Source organism: Falco rusticolus, chromosome 2, assembly GCF_015220075.1.
Source record: "Falco rusticolus isolate bFalRus1 chromosome 2, bFalRus1.pri, whole genome shotgun sequence".
In the NCBI taxonomy this organism is placed as follows: domain Eukaryota; kingdom Metazoa; phylum Chordata; class Aves; order Falconiformes; family Falconidae; genus Falco; species Falco rusticolus.
In genome coordinates, this window is record NC_051188.1 from 14,589,585 (window position 1) to 14,607,060 (window position 17,476).

At 41.3% G+C, this 17,476-nt stretch overlaps 1 protein-coding gene across 1 annotated transcript in view; it reads left to right on the forward strand.

Moving 5' to 3' along the window:
* The first annotated feature begins 1,671 nt into the window (after positions 1-1,671).
* ARHGAP42 (Rho GTPase activating protein 42) overlaps positions 1,672-17,476 on the forward strand; it is a 162,154-nt gene continuing 146,349 nt past the window's right edge. Inside the window, exon 1 of the mRNA XM_037377096.1 lies at positions 1,672-2,190. Within this exon, the coding sequence (XP_037232993.1) occupies positions 2,037-2,190 (154 nt within the window). The 5' untranslated portion in view covers positions 1,672-2,036. The remainder of the gene's footprint in view (positions 2,191-17,476) is intronic.

Below are 17,476 nucleotides of genomic sequence, written 5' to 3' on the forward strand. Positions count from 1 at the left end.
GATTATATTTTTGCATTCTAGAACTACATCAATGAAGATATACATGGTAGAAGGCAAAGAATCTTTTCAGCTACAGATAATGCTGAAGAAAGAACAAACGTGTCTAAAATTACTCTGTGAATATATGTAGGCTTAAAATTAGGTTTTTAATAATCAGAAAATTTCTACTTGGAACATCCTTCCAGTAGTTCAACTGGATTTTAAATGAGGTTTATTATTTTACAATTGAGATTACATGCTATTATCTGAAAAATCAAGGAAACAAACTTGTTAACCCAACAGTCCTTTCCAGTCTTATTCTTCCTATTATTAGAAAAAGAATTTGTCTGAGATGACACATTGATGAACAGAGTTTTGTGATCACTGTGAATTAAAAGTCTTCAATGGATCGATTAGTAGCAACACTGACAGCTAGCTCAGAGTTAGTCCTGTGGCCAAGAAGATCCAACCTTGTAAAAAAAGAGATATTTTTTTTTTTCACTTCAACAAATTCTACAGGCCATGTGGTTAGAAATTGCAGCCTCTTTTCTGCATTTCTGACACAACAATCTATTGTGAATAAGAAGAAGTGAGTTTTAATGCAGGGTTAAGAAGTGTGAAGAGCACAAATTGCATCAAGGAACTACAACACGCAGGGGCTTTGAGCCTTCCTCCACTTTCGTGTTGAGTTGTGTAAATATGGAGACTGTGAATGATTTGTAGGAGTGTGTGCACAGCCAACAGGGGAGCATCACCGTCTTTTTGAAAGATATTTTTGGCAAGAGGTGGGCTGTCCTGAGGTACTCCAATGTAGCTGTTGCTGACTTGAAGCTGTGTTTACAGACAGCTCTCCTCAAACCCAGCACGTACATTTGTATACATACTTGCATATTGACACTGTACATCTGGAAAAAACCACTCCAGATAAACATACAAGAATATTCCAAAGTGCTTCTGTTTACTGAGATAAGCCCACTCATGTACTTGGAAAGTAACAACTTTCCTGTGGTAACTGGGCTCGCAGTTTCTTGATGCTCCTCTTTAGGGTGGATTTGGTTCAGCTATCCTGGTACAGCATCCCAGTGCCAAGGCAGAACATGGATGTTCCTATCTTTTGTATTTCCTTGGTCTCCACCGCCTCCTCCTCCTTTGCATCCCGCTCTCTCCTCTCACCACCCACCTCTCCTGGAGCACTGCCCCGCCACAGGCCCGCACAGGCCCACCGGGCAGGCTGACCAGGGCCTCGCTGGGCTCTCACGGAGGATCCCCCGGCACAGCAGGCACGCCGGGGCTGACTGCCTGAGGCCCAAGCACCCTCCGCTCCTCTCGCTGTAGTGGACACCGGGCTGGCCGCTGTCGCCCCCAGCGAAGGCGGGCTGCTCCCTCCACCCCAGCCGCTGACATAAACCGGCCTCCTCCAAGCGCAGGGTTCTAAACAGCCCTAAGCCTCCCGGCCCCTGAGGTGGATCCTCCCTCCCCTGGGCCTCCCAACGCCTCAGGTAGAGCGAGGGGGAGCGCCGGCCCTCACCGGACCGTGCGGGCCGTCCGCGCCCCTCCGCCGCACCCCGAGCCGGGCCAGGGCCCGGCCGCGCCGCCGCGGGACGGCCGACAGCGGAGGGGGCGGTGGCGAGCGAGGGGCGGGCACTGCCGGGCCGCGTCCCCGGCGTGTGAGCATGCCGCGCCGGGAGGAGGGCGTCCTCGGCCGGGCCGGGGGAGGTTCGCTCTGAAGTTAGGGCCGGGGAGGGAGGAAGAGGGAGCGCTGCCGGAAGCGGCGGCGGCGCTGGGAGCCCGCGGTGCCCCGGGACAGCATGTAGCTGGGTGACAGCGACCGGAGCGCGCTGCCTCCGCCGCCAAGGGCCGTCTGCCTCGCCGCCGGCGCGGCGGGCGCCGGTGCAGCGGGTCGGGAGCCTCTCCGGGAAGGCGGAGCGGGACGGCAGTCGCTTCTCGCCTCTGCCCCGCTTTCCCCTGTGCCCTCAGCGCCGTCTCTCGGCGCGGCCCTCCTTCAGCCGCCCGCCTCTGCGCCGCTGGCCGGGGGCTGCGGCCGCTCCGCCGCTGCCATGGGGCTGCCCACGCTGGAGTTCAGCGACTCCTACTTGGACAGCCCGGATTTCAGGGAGCGCCTGAAGTGTCACGAGATCGAGCTGGAGAGGACGAACAAGTTCATCAAGGAGCTGATTAAGGACGGCAGCCTCCTCATCGGGGCCCTGCGAAGTGAGTCGGGCGGCCGGGCCGGGGCGCGGGGGAGCCGGGGGGCGGCGGGCAGGCGAGGGGGCTTCTTTTGTTTGAATGGGCGCCGGGAGCGGGCTCCCCTGCCGGCGGCCGCGGAAAAGCGCCTCGTCAACTTTCTCCCCCTCTCCCTCGCCACTCCGCCTCGCCTCGCCCGGCCGGCGGCGGGGCTGGGTGGGTTTCCCGGGAGAGCGGGGGCGGCGCGGGGCCCTGCCGCACCCTCCCCGGCGGGGCCGGGGCAGCGGCCGGGGCACGGGGTCCCGCCGGGGACTGGGGCGAGGGCTTGGGCGCTGAATGTCGCCGTGTAGAGCGCCGTACGGACCAGGCGTGCAGTGCTGCCGGGGGGGCTCGGCCTGGGGCGTCGGCCGTGCTCAGGTATCTTTAGGTAACGGAGATGTCCCTAAATCTCCAAAAGCAAAGCAAGACATTGAAGTGAATCCATGTGAAAGAGAGTTTCTCTCACACCTTTACATCCCGCCTGCCCCCCCCTCCCCTCCCCCCCACATCCTGATGTAGTAGATTAACTTTTATGTATTTTGAAAGATTCTGAAAGAAGAGAAGAACAGGCAAGGGTGAACAGTTTTGTGCTTTTTTAAAGCTCCGTGAGTTGTGAGCTGACAGCTTCGCAGGGCATGAAAACGTCCCTCATGCTTTGAAAAGCATCGAGTGAAAACTAGCAATTGCCGTGAGCATTGCGTGACTGGGCTTGCCCTCCTCTCCTGTGACTCTGCCACCTACTTCTTGTCTTGAAGTCACCTAGGATCTCTCTTACCTGTTACCCAGAGCTTTCCTTCAGGTAGAGCAAGGAAGTAATTTACAGCTTCTCGCGCTGCAACATGAGATGTTCGAGGAAAAGAATCACTTTAATCCTCAAAAATATCTGCCACATTGACATGGTATGCTTTTTTTTAGTAGGATGAAGCACAGCAATGCTGCTTTTTATGTGAACAGGGAACAGGTGTTACTGTGAGCTTCTTAGCTCATGAGAAACCTACACTGATGCTAACCCGGAGTCCAAACCCAAAGTTTGTTTCTTTACCTGGGCTAGGAGGTCAAATTTCGGAGATTTTGTTTAGCCAACAGTAGGATTGAATGTTAACCGTTCTTGTTCGTGCATCAACTGTGTATAGTTTGTTTGCAGCATTGTTTTTACATAAAGCAGCTACTGTCTTTTTAAGACTTTTTTCATTAAGTGCATGTATTTCTGGAGACATCTCTGTTGTTGTGAGTAGCTGGATACAAATCTAGCATCTTATGTTACTTTGTATTAAATTCAATAAATTCATGTATCCATGGCCACAGAATGTGAGGTGATAGAATGCATAGAAAACCTGTCTGTATATATAGCTAAAAACTCAATGGTACATTATTCTTTGAGATCAAAGAGGTTTGGTTTTTAGTCATACCTTAAGTTTCTCTTTGCTAAAAAGCATTCTCCATGAAACAGGAGGCTTGAGCTTGTTTTAAGTGGTAAAATGTAAGTTTAATAAAAAATTACTGTTACAAACCTGGTCCTGTAAGATGGTATGCACAAATAGTAATGATAGGTTAGGATGCCACATGGGTACTTTTTTTGACCTGGACTAGCACTGGAAATTGACTGCTTTTTATTTCAGATCAAATTCGAACAAATATAACTTTCTTCTTAAGTCATCAAAGACAGTTTGCTGTAGAAGGAGTATTGTTTTTTTGAAGGAATTTTTGTGAAGAATACTTTTGAGTCCTTGCTAATTTAGACCCTACATCTATCTACATGTTTAACAATTTTCTCCCTCTTTGAGGAGAAGCAGTATTTCTGTCTCAAGTAATGATTAACTTGTGAGTTCTCCTGATTTTTTAGAACTTTTTATTTCAAATGTTATTGTGTCTGACACAATGCTTATTGTATTCTATGTGCAACTTTAAAATGCTTTGTGCTATAGTGTCTTTTAGCCTTCGGAAAATAAGGTCTTGTCTAGTGTAGTAAGAAATATTTCTCCTTTTGTTCACTTCAGATCCCTTAGTTTCATTACCATGCTTTGCGCAGCATACTGCCTTCGTTCCTGTGTTAGGATAACTGGGGAAGTGTCTGTGTCTGGATTTTTCTCAACCAAGTAGAAAACCTGGCTTCATGCTGTACAGACTCTGGTGTAGATGCTACAAAGACAGTGTACCTGTTACAGCAAGTAGTGCTATCGTATGTTTCGTAGAGAGAACTTCTGACTCCTTAAAACATACTAGCTACTCAGCTTTAAAATGAGTGGAGTGTGAAATACTTGTGCAAGGCTTTGTGTGTGTGTGGTTTTTTTTTTTTTTTTTGTCATTGAAAATGTAATCAAACAGGAGAGTAAGTAGTTGATGTCAGAGATGAACTCTTATGATTTGATCTTTGAATATCTAATAACCTACAGGCCCTGGAGAAAAATAGGCATTATTTCGATGTTTTATCTCTTTAGGTGATCTGGGATTTTTCATTTACCTACGTTTTGGAGGATCTGTTCTGTTGGGGGAAAAATCTAGACTGTGCTGAAGAGCTTCAGTGGAAATGAGTTTTGGAACGTGTCCTTCCTGCCCGTGTTTAGGGAAGAGACAGTGAAGCTGGCTCAATATGATTAGAAAATACTAGAATATTTTTTAAGTTGCCTAAATATAAGATACTATATGAAACCACAGTACGTGCACTGTTTTTCAGGTGGAATTAAACTTCTATATTATAAAAGTTACAGAATACTAATTTGTGCACAGTCCAGTGTCTAAGAAGCTACTGTAAAAAGGCAATGTTTAGAAATACCTGACAGGAGATTCCACATAAATTGAAGGAAGAAGAGATATGCTTCTTGTAGTATGCAAACATTTTGCATTTTAATTGGAGTGGTCCCAGGGTAAGGTCAGACTTTATTTTAGTGTGGTTTTACTGCATTCATTCTGAGGAGTGCTGCTTTCCGAAGTAGTTATGCAGAGCTGTAATACTGTGTTCCATGAAGCAGCAGTTTATTGTGAATGCGGTGAGAACTGATAGTGATAGGATTCATACAAAATCCTCAGCAGCCTTTTCCTAGTGTTTTTTGCACAGTTTCCTTCTCTTTCTAAATATGTAAGACTCTGGGAGTACCCTAGGAGAGCACAGATTATATGGTCCAGTTCAGTTAGGTGTCAGCATTACATTTGTATGGCCATTGTGACTATTTCAGCCTTGTCCTACAATTAGTATTTGCAGTAAGGCTACGTTTTCTTTTTCGAATCAGCTGAGGTACTAAATACATTACTATCTCTTGAAAGGCTTAGCTTATGCATATAATAGGTGTTCCTATTATATTAAAAAAGTTATCTTTCAACAGAGGTTTAACTCTGTGTAGGCACAGTTAAGTAGTAGTATATAGTTTTCTTTGCACCTGGAGGAGGGTTTCTTTGTTGTTAACTTACGAATTAGGAAAAAAACCCACAAATGTCTTAGAAAAAAATATCTACAACTGGCCTTCTTGATCATTAAGTAATTGTTGATTTCATAACTTCTTCCGGCACCTAATTTAATGGTTCTTTCAGATGAGTGTTTAAAGTGCATATGCTTAAATGCTTCACATAGTGAGGTCCAGCTGTGGCTGGACTCCTGAAGCAAAATAGAAATTTTTCCTTCTCATTGATTCCAGATTGTTTTCAATTAAAACATCAAGTCTATTCTTCCTGTACTTTTTGCCAGTAGTGTACTTTGTAGTTGCTTTGTGAAAAAGCAGCCTAAACAAGGGTGCTGTCATATAGATTATATAGGAAATTTCATTATAGAATTACTTGTATGCTTTTAGTTTCCATAATAGGCCTACTGTTCTGCCAAAGTTAATGAATATTGTATTAAACAATCCAAAAAAGTAACTTGCATCTTGTATAGGTGATATCATGGCTTATTGCTGTTGCAGAAGCCTTCAGCTTTTCACCTTGATTTTTGAGGCCTTCCTCTCCATGTTGTCCTATTTTAGCAACAAGTTCATCTACTCAAAGATGCGAACTACATACGTTTTGGGTTGAAAGGTTGAAAGTTCAGTGGATTTGCAGCTGTTTTAAGTAATGCTGTAACTTTTTTGAGTGTGTTTTTTGTGATGTAAACAGTAATATAGAGCTATGTTGTCATATAAATAAGATTCAACAGATTATCTTTAGGAATTTGTAATTTAGTAGCAATTGCGATAGTTTATTTTCCTACTTAACATGTGGAGAAACAGACACGAGATGTAAATACCATCTTCTGTGGGGAGTGTGAGGGGGTATTTTTTACCAGGGTTTTATAGAAATTCCAAACAGAAAAGACTGTCTTGAAATTGTTTTGGCATACAGTTTTCAGGGATGATTTTCTTCTCTCATAAACCTAATTATAAAAATACAGTGATGTCTATATGTATGAAAATTTTGGGGTTAGCTGGCTGGGGAAAAAAAAAAAAAAAGACAAAATTACAGCAGAAGAACCTGTGATCTTGTTATCTCTCCTGGGAATTTTTTTCATGTAAAAAACCCCAAGCTGTTTGTATCTTTCCAGAGAGATGCATTTTCCCAGATATCCTGGCCTCACATATTTTCATGAGATTGTATCTTTACAATGTCTTTTCCAGATTCTAACTGGAGCAGGACTGAGTTCATTGAATAATAACTGCTGAAGTTTGATAGTAATCATTCTCTTTTATTAATTTAGATTTTAGCTTCTTCATATTCCTTATGTGATACAATGATGGTGAACATGGAGTTGTAAAAGTATAGCATGCTAGTGAGAATTTCAGAAATAACTCATGTTGCCTTTGAAAACATTGCTTCTAGTTGTTTTAGTCCTATAATACAAAAATGCGTAACTTGCCTTTCATAGAATCATCGTAGAATCATAGAATCATTTAGGTTGGACTTGATCTTAGAGGTCTTTTCCAACTGCTAACCCAGGACTGCCAAGTCCATCAATAAACCATGTCCCTAAGTGCCACGTCTACATGTCTTGTAAATACCTCCAGGAAGGGTGACTCAACCACTTCCCTGGGCAGTTTGTTCCAATGCTTGAAAACCTTTTTGGTGAAGGAATTTTTCCTAATACCCAATATAAACCTCCCCTGGCCAAACTTGAGGCCATTTCCTCTTGTCCTGTTGCTTGTTATCTGGGAGAAGAGACCGGCCCCCACCTCGCTACAGCCTCCTGTCAGGTAGTTGGAGAGAGTGGTAAGGTCCCCCTGAGCTTCCTTTTCTCTATGCTTTTTCCTCAGCTGTTTCTCATAAGACTTGTTCTCCAGACCCTTCAACAGCTCCGTTGCCGTTCCCTGGACACGCTCCAGCACTTCTACATCCCTCTTGCAGTGAGGGGCCCCAAACTGAACCCAGTATCAGAGGTGCGGCCTCACCAGTGCTGAGTACAGGGGGACAATCCCTGCCCTTGTCCTGCTGGCCACTCTGTTTCTGATACAAGCCAGGATGCTGTTGGCCTTCTTGGTCACCTGGGCACACGGCTGGCTCATGTTCAGCTGGCTGTCAGCCAGCACCCCCAGGTCCCTTTCCACCAGGCAGCTTTCCAGCTGCTCTTCCCCAAGCCTGTAGTGTTGCGTGGGGTTGTTGTGGCCCAAGTGCAGGACCTGACACTTCTCCATGTCGAACTTCACGCAATTGGCCTTGGCCCATCACTCCAGCCTGTCCAGATCCCTCTGCAGAGCCTTCCTACCCTGAAGCAGATCAATATTCCTGGCCAGCTTGGTGTTTCCTGCAAACTTACTGAGGGTGCACCTGATTCCCTCATCCAGATCATTGATAAAGACATTAAACTGAACTGGACTCATTGTGTTAGGGTTGGATGAGAGGCAGGGCATTACAACAGGTTACATTTCATTGTCTCTAAATACTTGATTCCCTTAGCAATTGACAAAAAACCCCCAATGTTTTCCATTAAAAGGAAGTTGAAATTCAGTAATTGGCATTAATGTTTTGAAGTCATCTGCTCCCTTGTTGTTCTGTTACTTCTGACAGGCATTTGTGCTGTCCTGCTCAGCTTCTGCTGATGTCTAAGTTATCTATGGATTGGGGATGTAACTCAAAAACAATTCCAACTGCGTTCAGCCTTTCATGCAGAGATACCAATGATAAGCTGGTTCTTGGCCAGAGAAGGAGCCTAATTGCTTTCTCTAGTGTTTAAGCAGCTGCAGTCTCTTATCATGTTATCTTTAGCTAAATATATATGGAGAAAACAAATACTAGTATGTGCTGGACTGTTACAGAGCGCAGTATTTTCTATCACATGATTCATTTTGAACCAAGAATCCCTGCAAGTGAGTTCCCGTACTCTCAGTGACAACTACTGTGTTAATGAAGTCCTTGAATGGCTCAACATGGATGTTCTTGTGTTTTTGTATTGAAACAGGTATTCTTTAGAGAAATTTTGTAATCTGATTACCTCAGGTTACCTAAGGATTGGGTATGAGTTTCAAATACCATATGAAATGACAATTCTGCTTTAAGAAAATATGCAATTTTTAAAATAAGGATTTTCAAACTTTTAAACTGATTTCTGAAATGATCAAATTTAATCTGTTTCCTAATGGGCTTGCTGGCATGTTGTCTATTAAGTGCTTCATTTGCTGTGAATAAGATAAATGAATTCTATTAATAAGAGACCAGCTGCTTCATGAATATTGTCTTTACTACAATGGAAAATATGATGCTGTGGTCACTGAACTTGTACAGATCTCTTGGGTTTATGTGGGCAGAAGTGCTACAGCCATTTGCAGTTTCCTGTAATAGTAAATAATTTCATATCCATCCTCTTTGAAAAATACAGAGGACAATGCAGTCGTCCTTTCTACTGAATGATATGTAAAACAGTGCTATGTCTTTGTCTTCTGATTTTTTTCCTGTAGTCTCAAAACTGTAATAATAAATAAATTCAGAATATAGGAGAATTGGGTATCATGGATTTCCTTTGTTAAATCCAGTCTCCTGCTAGTGTAACATCATGAAATCCCTACTTGTCAAACTCCATTTTAAAAACATTTTTTATCTTTACTGTTTCTGCTAGAAGGCTGTTCTAGAACCTTGTTACTCTGAGGGTTGAGTAACTCATTAAAAATAAACTTACTCTGGAAATTCAAACTTGTTTATGCTCATTTTCCTTTCACTCAACATTTCTGTACTGCTGTTTACTTGAATTTGCTTGGGGAATAATCACATCCTTTTGCTAGACTGAACAAACTGTTCTTATCCTCTCTTCTAAGAGCTTCTCTCATTTCTTGTCAGTTTAGTAGCTTTTTTCTAATTCTCTTTGAATTTGCTTTTAAGTGTTCAGGAGTTGAGAAGTAAAAGTAGGGGAAACAAAAGTAATATAATAATGTTCACAGGATAGTTCTTTGTTCATGTTCTGTGAGAACACTGATCATTAAAAAATCGGTGTTTACGTTGTTTTGACTATGTGGTGCTATGGATTCCTCGAGTGTATGATTAAAAGGTGAAAAAGTCTTGGAATCTTATAAGCAGTAGCAATGAAGTAAATACTAAACTGAAGAAAAATATCTTTACCTTCTTCCATATTAATATGACATTGGAGTACTGTTGGGCAGTAATCTAACCTCCTGTTGGCACCCTGTGAAGTGCAAATAACTTTCATTAGAAAGATAATATATTTCACAGCATGTTATGAACTCTGGGCTATGTTACAGTATCATTTTTAAGATCAGGGAAGTGATTTAAGTTGGTAACTTCCAACTGTCCTGAATTACGCAAACTCGTATTTCACAGGATGCCAAGAGCTTAAACAACATGTTGTTGTTGTGCTGGTGTTTTGTTTAGTATTATTCAGGCATGGGAAAATAGTATGGAAATTCGGTGTGTCTTCAGTAGTCTTATCTTCTTTTAGTTTAACATTCAAAGCAGGATAGAAGGTGCTGCAATGCTTAGATTGAATAGTTGGTACTGCTGCTGATGTTGCTTGGTATTTTGCAGGTTGCTTACAGGAGAGAGGTTAGCATGTCACATGTGCATTGTAGTGTCTCTTTGCAGAGGTACTCTTGTTCCCTGAAAGATACTACATAAGTGAAAGTAGGTATCACCAGCAGGTTTATTTTTCCTCTGTAGAGAGCCTTCAAGTCAAATAATCATGATGAAAAATAAAACGGGTAACAATAGAAAGATGATCACTGAGGTCCCTTCCAACCTGATATTCTATGATTTGATCCTGTAGAATTACAAGGACAAATAAGCCTCTTACTTTGATTATTCTTGGCCTTCTGTGCTTTAGGAAAATCTTTCTTCTTTGGTTTCTTGTAGATGAGGACACTTCAAACATTTTTCTTCTATTCCCCACTGCTTTTTCTTTTCCTTCTTTTCCCCTCCTTTTCATAGATGGGAGTCCAGTGTTCTCTGTCAGTAATGCCTCCCTGCTCTGTGGTAGCAGCCAAGCTCTTCCAAAGTCAGAGTGGAAATGTTAAATCAGATTGGTCTCAACATTAGTCCTCAAATAATATCGACATTCCTCTTTTTGGGTGTTTGCCGCAAAGCCTTTTCCTAGTTGTATCTTATCTATATAAAATCATAGAATGGTTTGGGTTAGAAGGGACCTTAAAGAACATCCACCCGCCCTGCCATGGGCTGGGACACCTCCCACTAGACCAGGTTGCCCAAAGGCCCGTCCAGCCTGGCCTTGAGCACTGCCAGGGATGGGGCAGCCACAGCTGCTCTGGGCAGCCTGTGCCAGTGCCTCACCGCCCTCACAGTAAAGAATTCCTTCCTCATATCTAATGAAAATCTACCCTCTTTCAGTTTAAAGCCATTATCCCCTTGTCCTGTTGCTACAGGCCCAACCAAAAAAATCGATCCCCATCTGTCTTAAAAGCCCCCGTCAGGCACTGGCAGGCTGCTGTAAGGTCTCCCCAGAGCCTTCTCTTCTCCAGGCTGAACAACCCCAACTCTCTCAGCCTGGCTTCATAGGAGAGGTGCTCCAGCCTCTGATCATCTTTGTGGCCCTCCTCTGGACTCACTCCAACAGGTCCATGTCCTTCTTTTGTTGGGGATCCCAGAGCTGAATGCAGCACTCCAGGTGGGGTCTCATGAGAGCAGAGTAGGGGGGACAATCACCTTTCTCAACCTGTTGGTCGTGCTTCTTTTGATGCAGCTTAGGATACAGTTGGCTTCCTGGGCTGCAAGTGCATATTGCCCAGTCACGTTGAGCTTTTTGTCCACCAACACCACCATGCCTTTCTCCTCAGGGCTGCTCTCAATCCGTTCTCCACCCAGCCTGTATTGGTGCCTGGGATTGCTCTGACCCATGTGCAGGACCTTGCACTTGGCCTTGTGGAGCTTCATGAGGTTCACACAGGCCCACGTCTCAAGCCTGTCGAGGTCCCTCTGGGTGCTATCCTTCTGATACCTTCTAACATAAGCTGTAGTAACTTCCATACTTCTGTAAAGTCTGTTTTAGCATAAAGAAAAAGGTTCTAATGCCTCTTTAATAAAAAGTACAGTTAACATAATAAAGATTCTAGTTTGCTTTGTGTACTTAATGCTTTTGTGAATTGTGTCAGCTGCTGTGTTATTCATATAAAAAGCTTACTAATAGTTGTCAGTCAGTGCCTTCAAGAGTTGGGGACTGGTATTTCACACTATCTTACAGCTTGGATTCTCCAACTGAGTTGTGCTTTGAGAAGCCAGACTGCGGAGGCTAGGCAGAGGTGCAATAGTTGAAAACAGACCTGAGGAAAAGAATTGCTACCTTCCATTGGTAACAGTCTGGTTAAACAGGACTTGGTTTAAGCCCCAACGAAGTAAGATGGATTAAAATAATCTTTGGGTGTATTCATTTTTTATTAACCATATGCACATACTTTTACTGAAATGCAATATGACTAGTGCTACTTTCCTGACACATACCCCCCCCATTTCAGTCCAATTATTGTCCAAGTCTGCTGGTAAAACTGGAAAAAATAGTGCAGCTTCCTAAGCATCATGAATGCCTAAAGAGATGTTTTTTGACTCATAAATCTCCATCTAGGAATTGGTATCTGAGTATATTGTACAGAATGTATATTAGGATCTATTCCCTTAATTTCATAAATTAGGTGATGTAATTCCATACCACTGAAGTAGCAAGAAAGTGAATGCACTTTTCTCAACATTGTTTCTCCTTGATGACTGCCAGTGCTTTGCTTTAGTTTTTAGAGAGAATTTGCTTGCTGCTGCTTTTTGTTTTTAAAAAGTATGGTGAGACTTCTGTGTTGGAAAACTTGCTTTTCTTTTCCGAAAGTTGAAAATTGTTAGAATCACAGCAAATGTCACTCTTTGTTGCCCATGTATAGTCTGTTTGGGGACCTTTTCAACAAATCAAGAAGTAGCAAATGTGGCCTGCCTACAGGCCAGTTAACTACTTTTCATAGTCAGTGTTGGTTAGCGGAGGAGGAAGATGAGTACATTTAATAAGCTGAACATGCACTTAGGGATGTGGTTTCGTGGTGGACTTAACAGTGCTAGGTTAATGGTTGGACTCTATGATCTTAAAGGTCTTTTCCAGCCTGAATGATTCTATCTTTCTGTGGGCTTGCAGGCTGACAGACGCCAGAAACGTATGATATCTGTAAGTATAAGTGGAAGGGGTTTATGGATATTGCCTATATTTATTGTGTTTATGGGTGTTGAGTCTGGTTCTGCTGCTTGTTTTCAGGAGAATGCTGGAAAATTGTGAAAAGTGAGAGAAGATCTTTGAATATATGAAAAGCATATGAAAATGCTCAAGCTCCTTAGAAACCACAAGCACCATAAAGTATATGTTTTTTGCAATTGCTTAATCTGAAGAGAAGGTTAAACATTTATTTATATCACAGAAAAGAATCTTGATGGAATGTTTCTCTATCTAACAGATGAAGGCATATGAAGATCCAAGTGTTGGTAGAAGCTATACAAATTGATTAGAAACATCCAGCTGTAAAAGTTAGTAAGATATTTCCTGAAGACTGTGATGGACTTTTTATTGTTGGAAACTCTTAAACTGTTGGCTTATTTTTTTTTCAACTCCCTCCCCCCATGGCCTGGTACAGCCCCGTTCACTTAGACCTGTTGGATTTGAAGTCCTGAAACTCCTGTTGAATGGTAGCTGATCTTGTTGATAGTATTGGTTCCTTGTTGTCTTAGAAAGAAATATTTTCAGTCTGCTTTCAAGTCTTCAAGTTTACATTACTTGAATGTACATGTCTGTGTGGAACTTTGAAATCTAGAAAGAATACATCCTTAAGATGTTTTATAGTTTAATGTTTGTCACGTTTTAAAATGGTCAGATAGTTCCTTCTGGTACTCTCCTTACTTTGTGTCATCATTGTGATTTGAAATGGAGGTGTTATGCTGTAACAACCGTCTTGTGAGGGTGGTTTTGGTGGGTTTTTTGGCTTTTTTTTTTTTTTAAGTGTGTGCTTTTTTCTTCTTCTTTTCTTTTCCCTTCTTAGTTTTGGATACTAGACTGCATGGCATATTTTAGTGTTTATACATGCATGTGCAAATATGCATTGAAACAAAACCAAACAGTTGAAGATGGTAATACTACCTTTATTTCCATATATATGGACACTGAATAAATATGTTCAGTTCAGCTTGCTATGCTATGTATGTAAAGATAGCAAAGTTAACATTTCTGAAAGTTCCTTAATGTTAGGGAAGTGGGGTTACAAGCTTAGCTTTGTTAGCCTCTTGAGATACAGATTGTCTGAAGTACTTCAAACATCTTAAAATTCTCACAGTTCTTGTTTATACATTGTTTTTTCATCTACTACCAAGACTGGTTTAATCGGGAAATAGACAGATACACTGATTTAAAACCACAGAAGTGTGTCTCCAAGCAAATTCTTGTAGGCATAAATGTAAGGCTTGGCAATATACTTAATGACGTTTTCTCACAAATACAATTGGTATGGTTGGCTTTTTGCTGTGTGAGCTTAGAGCCGCTGCATCTTCATGCTGTTTGGGAGCCTAAGGTCACATGAGAAATCCAAAATATTTCATTTTATGAAGCAGGGTGTAGGCACAGCAGTGCATTTCCTGTTTATATAGCCAAATCTTTGTATGCCGAGAGACTTCCTGATACATTCAGGCAGGTTTTTTGAGTTGCACTTCAGCTGTAACTTTTTTTGCTTAGCTCATTGAAGATGCCATCATCTGCACCCTAGCCAGTATGCCACAACTCATTTGCCTGTGGGGAAGGGAACTGAGATGATACTTAGCAAAGTCTTACCACGTTTTGTTTATCCCAAGATTGCAGAATGGAAGATGAAAACGTTGACGCCTTGTTTAAGTCATTGGTTTAGCATTTCTTTATTCAGGTTTCATTGGAAAGTGAAAAAATACACGTTTTCTAACAGGCACAATTTCCCCATTCTTTTTCCTGTGTACTCCAAGAAGCAAATTGGTCTCTGGTCTAAGTAGCCCACAGATTCACAGGATCCACTTGCTTCCTTTGATTACATACAAACTGAAGAGCTTCTGATTTTTGTGTTGCACAGTATTGGTAACTGTTCTGTTTAGTGCCTTCTCTATGAAGTTGAAATACAGCAAGTTAAAAATATGATTATTCTTATTTTATTTACGTTGCCACAGCACAGAAATGACGTGATTCTTTGTTTTGTTGATTCAGTTCTTCTGCTCTTGTGTCTTAATGGAGTATATCCCAAATCTCCCTAGGAGTAGTGATTATCTTAGATTTACAAAAGTAATGTTGCAGATCACATCTTCTTTTCCACCAGCTTTCTGACAGTTTCCAAATAATTTGATAGTAAAATATGCATTACGCTAACTGTTACAATTCCTGTTATCACTGGCACTCCAGAGCCTCTTTGATTTGTCTTCTGTGAGAAGCTACAGTTTTTAATACAGCTTAAGACTTTATTTTACAATAAAAACACATTTTCATGCCTGCTTTTGTCACTTGTCTTGAGGAGTCATTATGAAGTACTGGCTACTGTGTTGCTGGGTTAAGTACCAGTCTTGCACTGGTTTTTTTTGAACATTTAATGTACCCAAAGATATTTCATGATATTTTGACAAACACTTCTCTTGTCCATTTGTAAATTAAAATGGCACTTAAACAAGAATATATTTGTACAAATGGAATGAAATACAGGACAGCAGTATTACTCTTTGTTAGTGAACACTAGTGGCTTGGGGGGTGATGTTTTAGTGGATTGATTTTTTTGGGGGGGTTTGCCTATTTATTATTTTTTTTTAGTTTTCAAACATATTGATTGAAATCTTTGGGGTTTTTTTGTTGTTTTGTTTTTTTTTTTTAATTTCTTTCCCTTTGTGGGATATGCAGGAGGGGCTGAGTGCAGTGAATAGGGACAGGGACTCTGAGCTTCTGTGCCAGTGGGAATTGGAGCTTCTGCATATCGAATTCTTGGCAGATAAAAAATTAGACCAGTTGAATGCCCAGTTCTTGCTTTCTTCTTGTCTCAGTTGTCCCACAGTAAAACAAAGCCTGTGGTTTTGGGGGATTTATCTTTAACTTCTGCCTATCTTTGTCTGTATAGATAGTAATTTTGTATGCCCTGTCTTTTACTGTATATATGCATGTGTTGAGTAATTTAAGCAGCAATTATGTATTAAGGGGAATTTCACTTCCATCTTAATTTCTATATATTTTGTATATATTTTATATATATATTTAATTTTTTTAAATTTAATTTAAAATTATTGACATTAACAAAATTATGATCTGTAAGTGTGTTAAATACTTTTATAAAGTTGTTTGGATTTGATTTGTCTACTTTAAAAAAGGCATTTTTTTATGTAGAAGGAGGAATCTTAAAACAGATGATTAGTACTTTGTAACAAAATAGCATAGAAGGAGTTGAGTATTTTTTTCTGAAGCTAAAAAGATTATTCAGATAATATTTATCTGTTCAGTAGAATATGTCATACTGTCTAGTAAAAATTTTGTCATGCTGTTTTGTTAAACTTCATTAAGTGTGCTGGCTCTTTAAATATGAAGTCTGATACCCCATGAACTCCTTATTCATTGTATTTGTGCCTCTCTGAGACAAATTTAGAAGGAGGGATTTATCGTCGTTTTACTATTTGAGAGATCCAAGAGCTACTATGTGGCATTTGGTCTCTCCAAAAGCTGGTTTCTGCTTCTAAAAGGATGTCAAGTATATGAAAAGTTGGTGTTTTCTTAAAGAAACGAACAAAAAACCTTGACATGATAGAACATAAGAGCTTTTCCACTTCTGTAAAACCTGTTTGTTTCCCTATGGAACAAATTAATGCAGTAATTAAGTCCTATAATTACTGAAACACGGGTTCAGATTTTGTGAGGCTGCTTTACTTTAGAGATGTTTCAGCATCTCTTCAGTTTCAACACAACCGGTTGCGGTCACGTTGCCTTCAGACCTCCAGAATAAAACTGACCAGTCGGTGACCCGTGCAAAAGTACTTAGTTTCTAAAATATGTCAGACCCGGAGAACCTCTAAATTGCGGTAGCATTCTGCTAGTTCCCCCAAGCGTCCTCAAATAACCTCTTTTCAGAAGTGGTTTCATCTAACCTGGGTTTGAATCCAGGTTTCCTGTTAGGCTTCACAGCAGTCTGTGATAGCCAGTGGGGAGTTCCACAGTGTCAATATGCGCTGCAGGGTCAAAAGTTCGTCCTTTGTTGTATGCCTGCAGCTTGGTTATTTTATCTAATGATGGCGATTTTCGTTCTATGAGAAATAGTAACTGTTACCTATATGCATGGCCTCTCCTGGAGTTCATGTGGTTTGGATTTTATTTTTAAAGACCTTTCTTTTCTCTCTTCTTCCTTGCAGGTTTTGTTCCCCAGCTACTCCGAAAAATTCTCGTCTAGTTAGTTTCTGCTTTTAAACAATCAAATCTGTCCCTCTGATTGTCCTTTGTCAACCTTCTTTGTGTTTTCCTTATGGTAGCTGTGCCCTTCCTGAGATGCATTGCAAGAAACTTCATGAAATATTGAAGGCGTGAGTGAACGCATGAAATAATGATATTTTCTGCTTCGTGCTTTTTTTTCCATACTAAACCTTAGTAATTTTGACTGTTGCTGATCATTGAGTTGACATTGTAAGAGAATGGTCTAAAGTGATTCCAAGATCTTTCCAGAATATTAAAGCTAATGTAAATCCCATCAGTATGTGAATGTAGTTATTTTTTTTTTCCTGTGTGCATTACTGTGTGCTTCCTAAACTTAATTTTCCCCTACTTACCTCCCTGACATTTAAGGTTGTGACATCCTTCTGCTTTTCAAGAAAGGAAAAAATAAAAGCTGATTATAAACATCTATATCAGCAGCAAAATATGTTACTC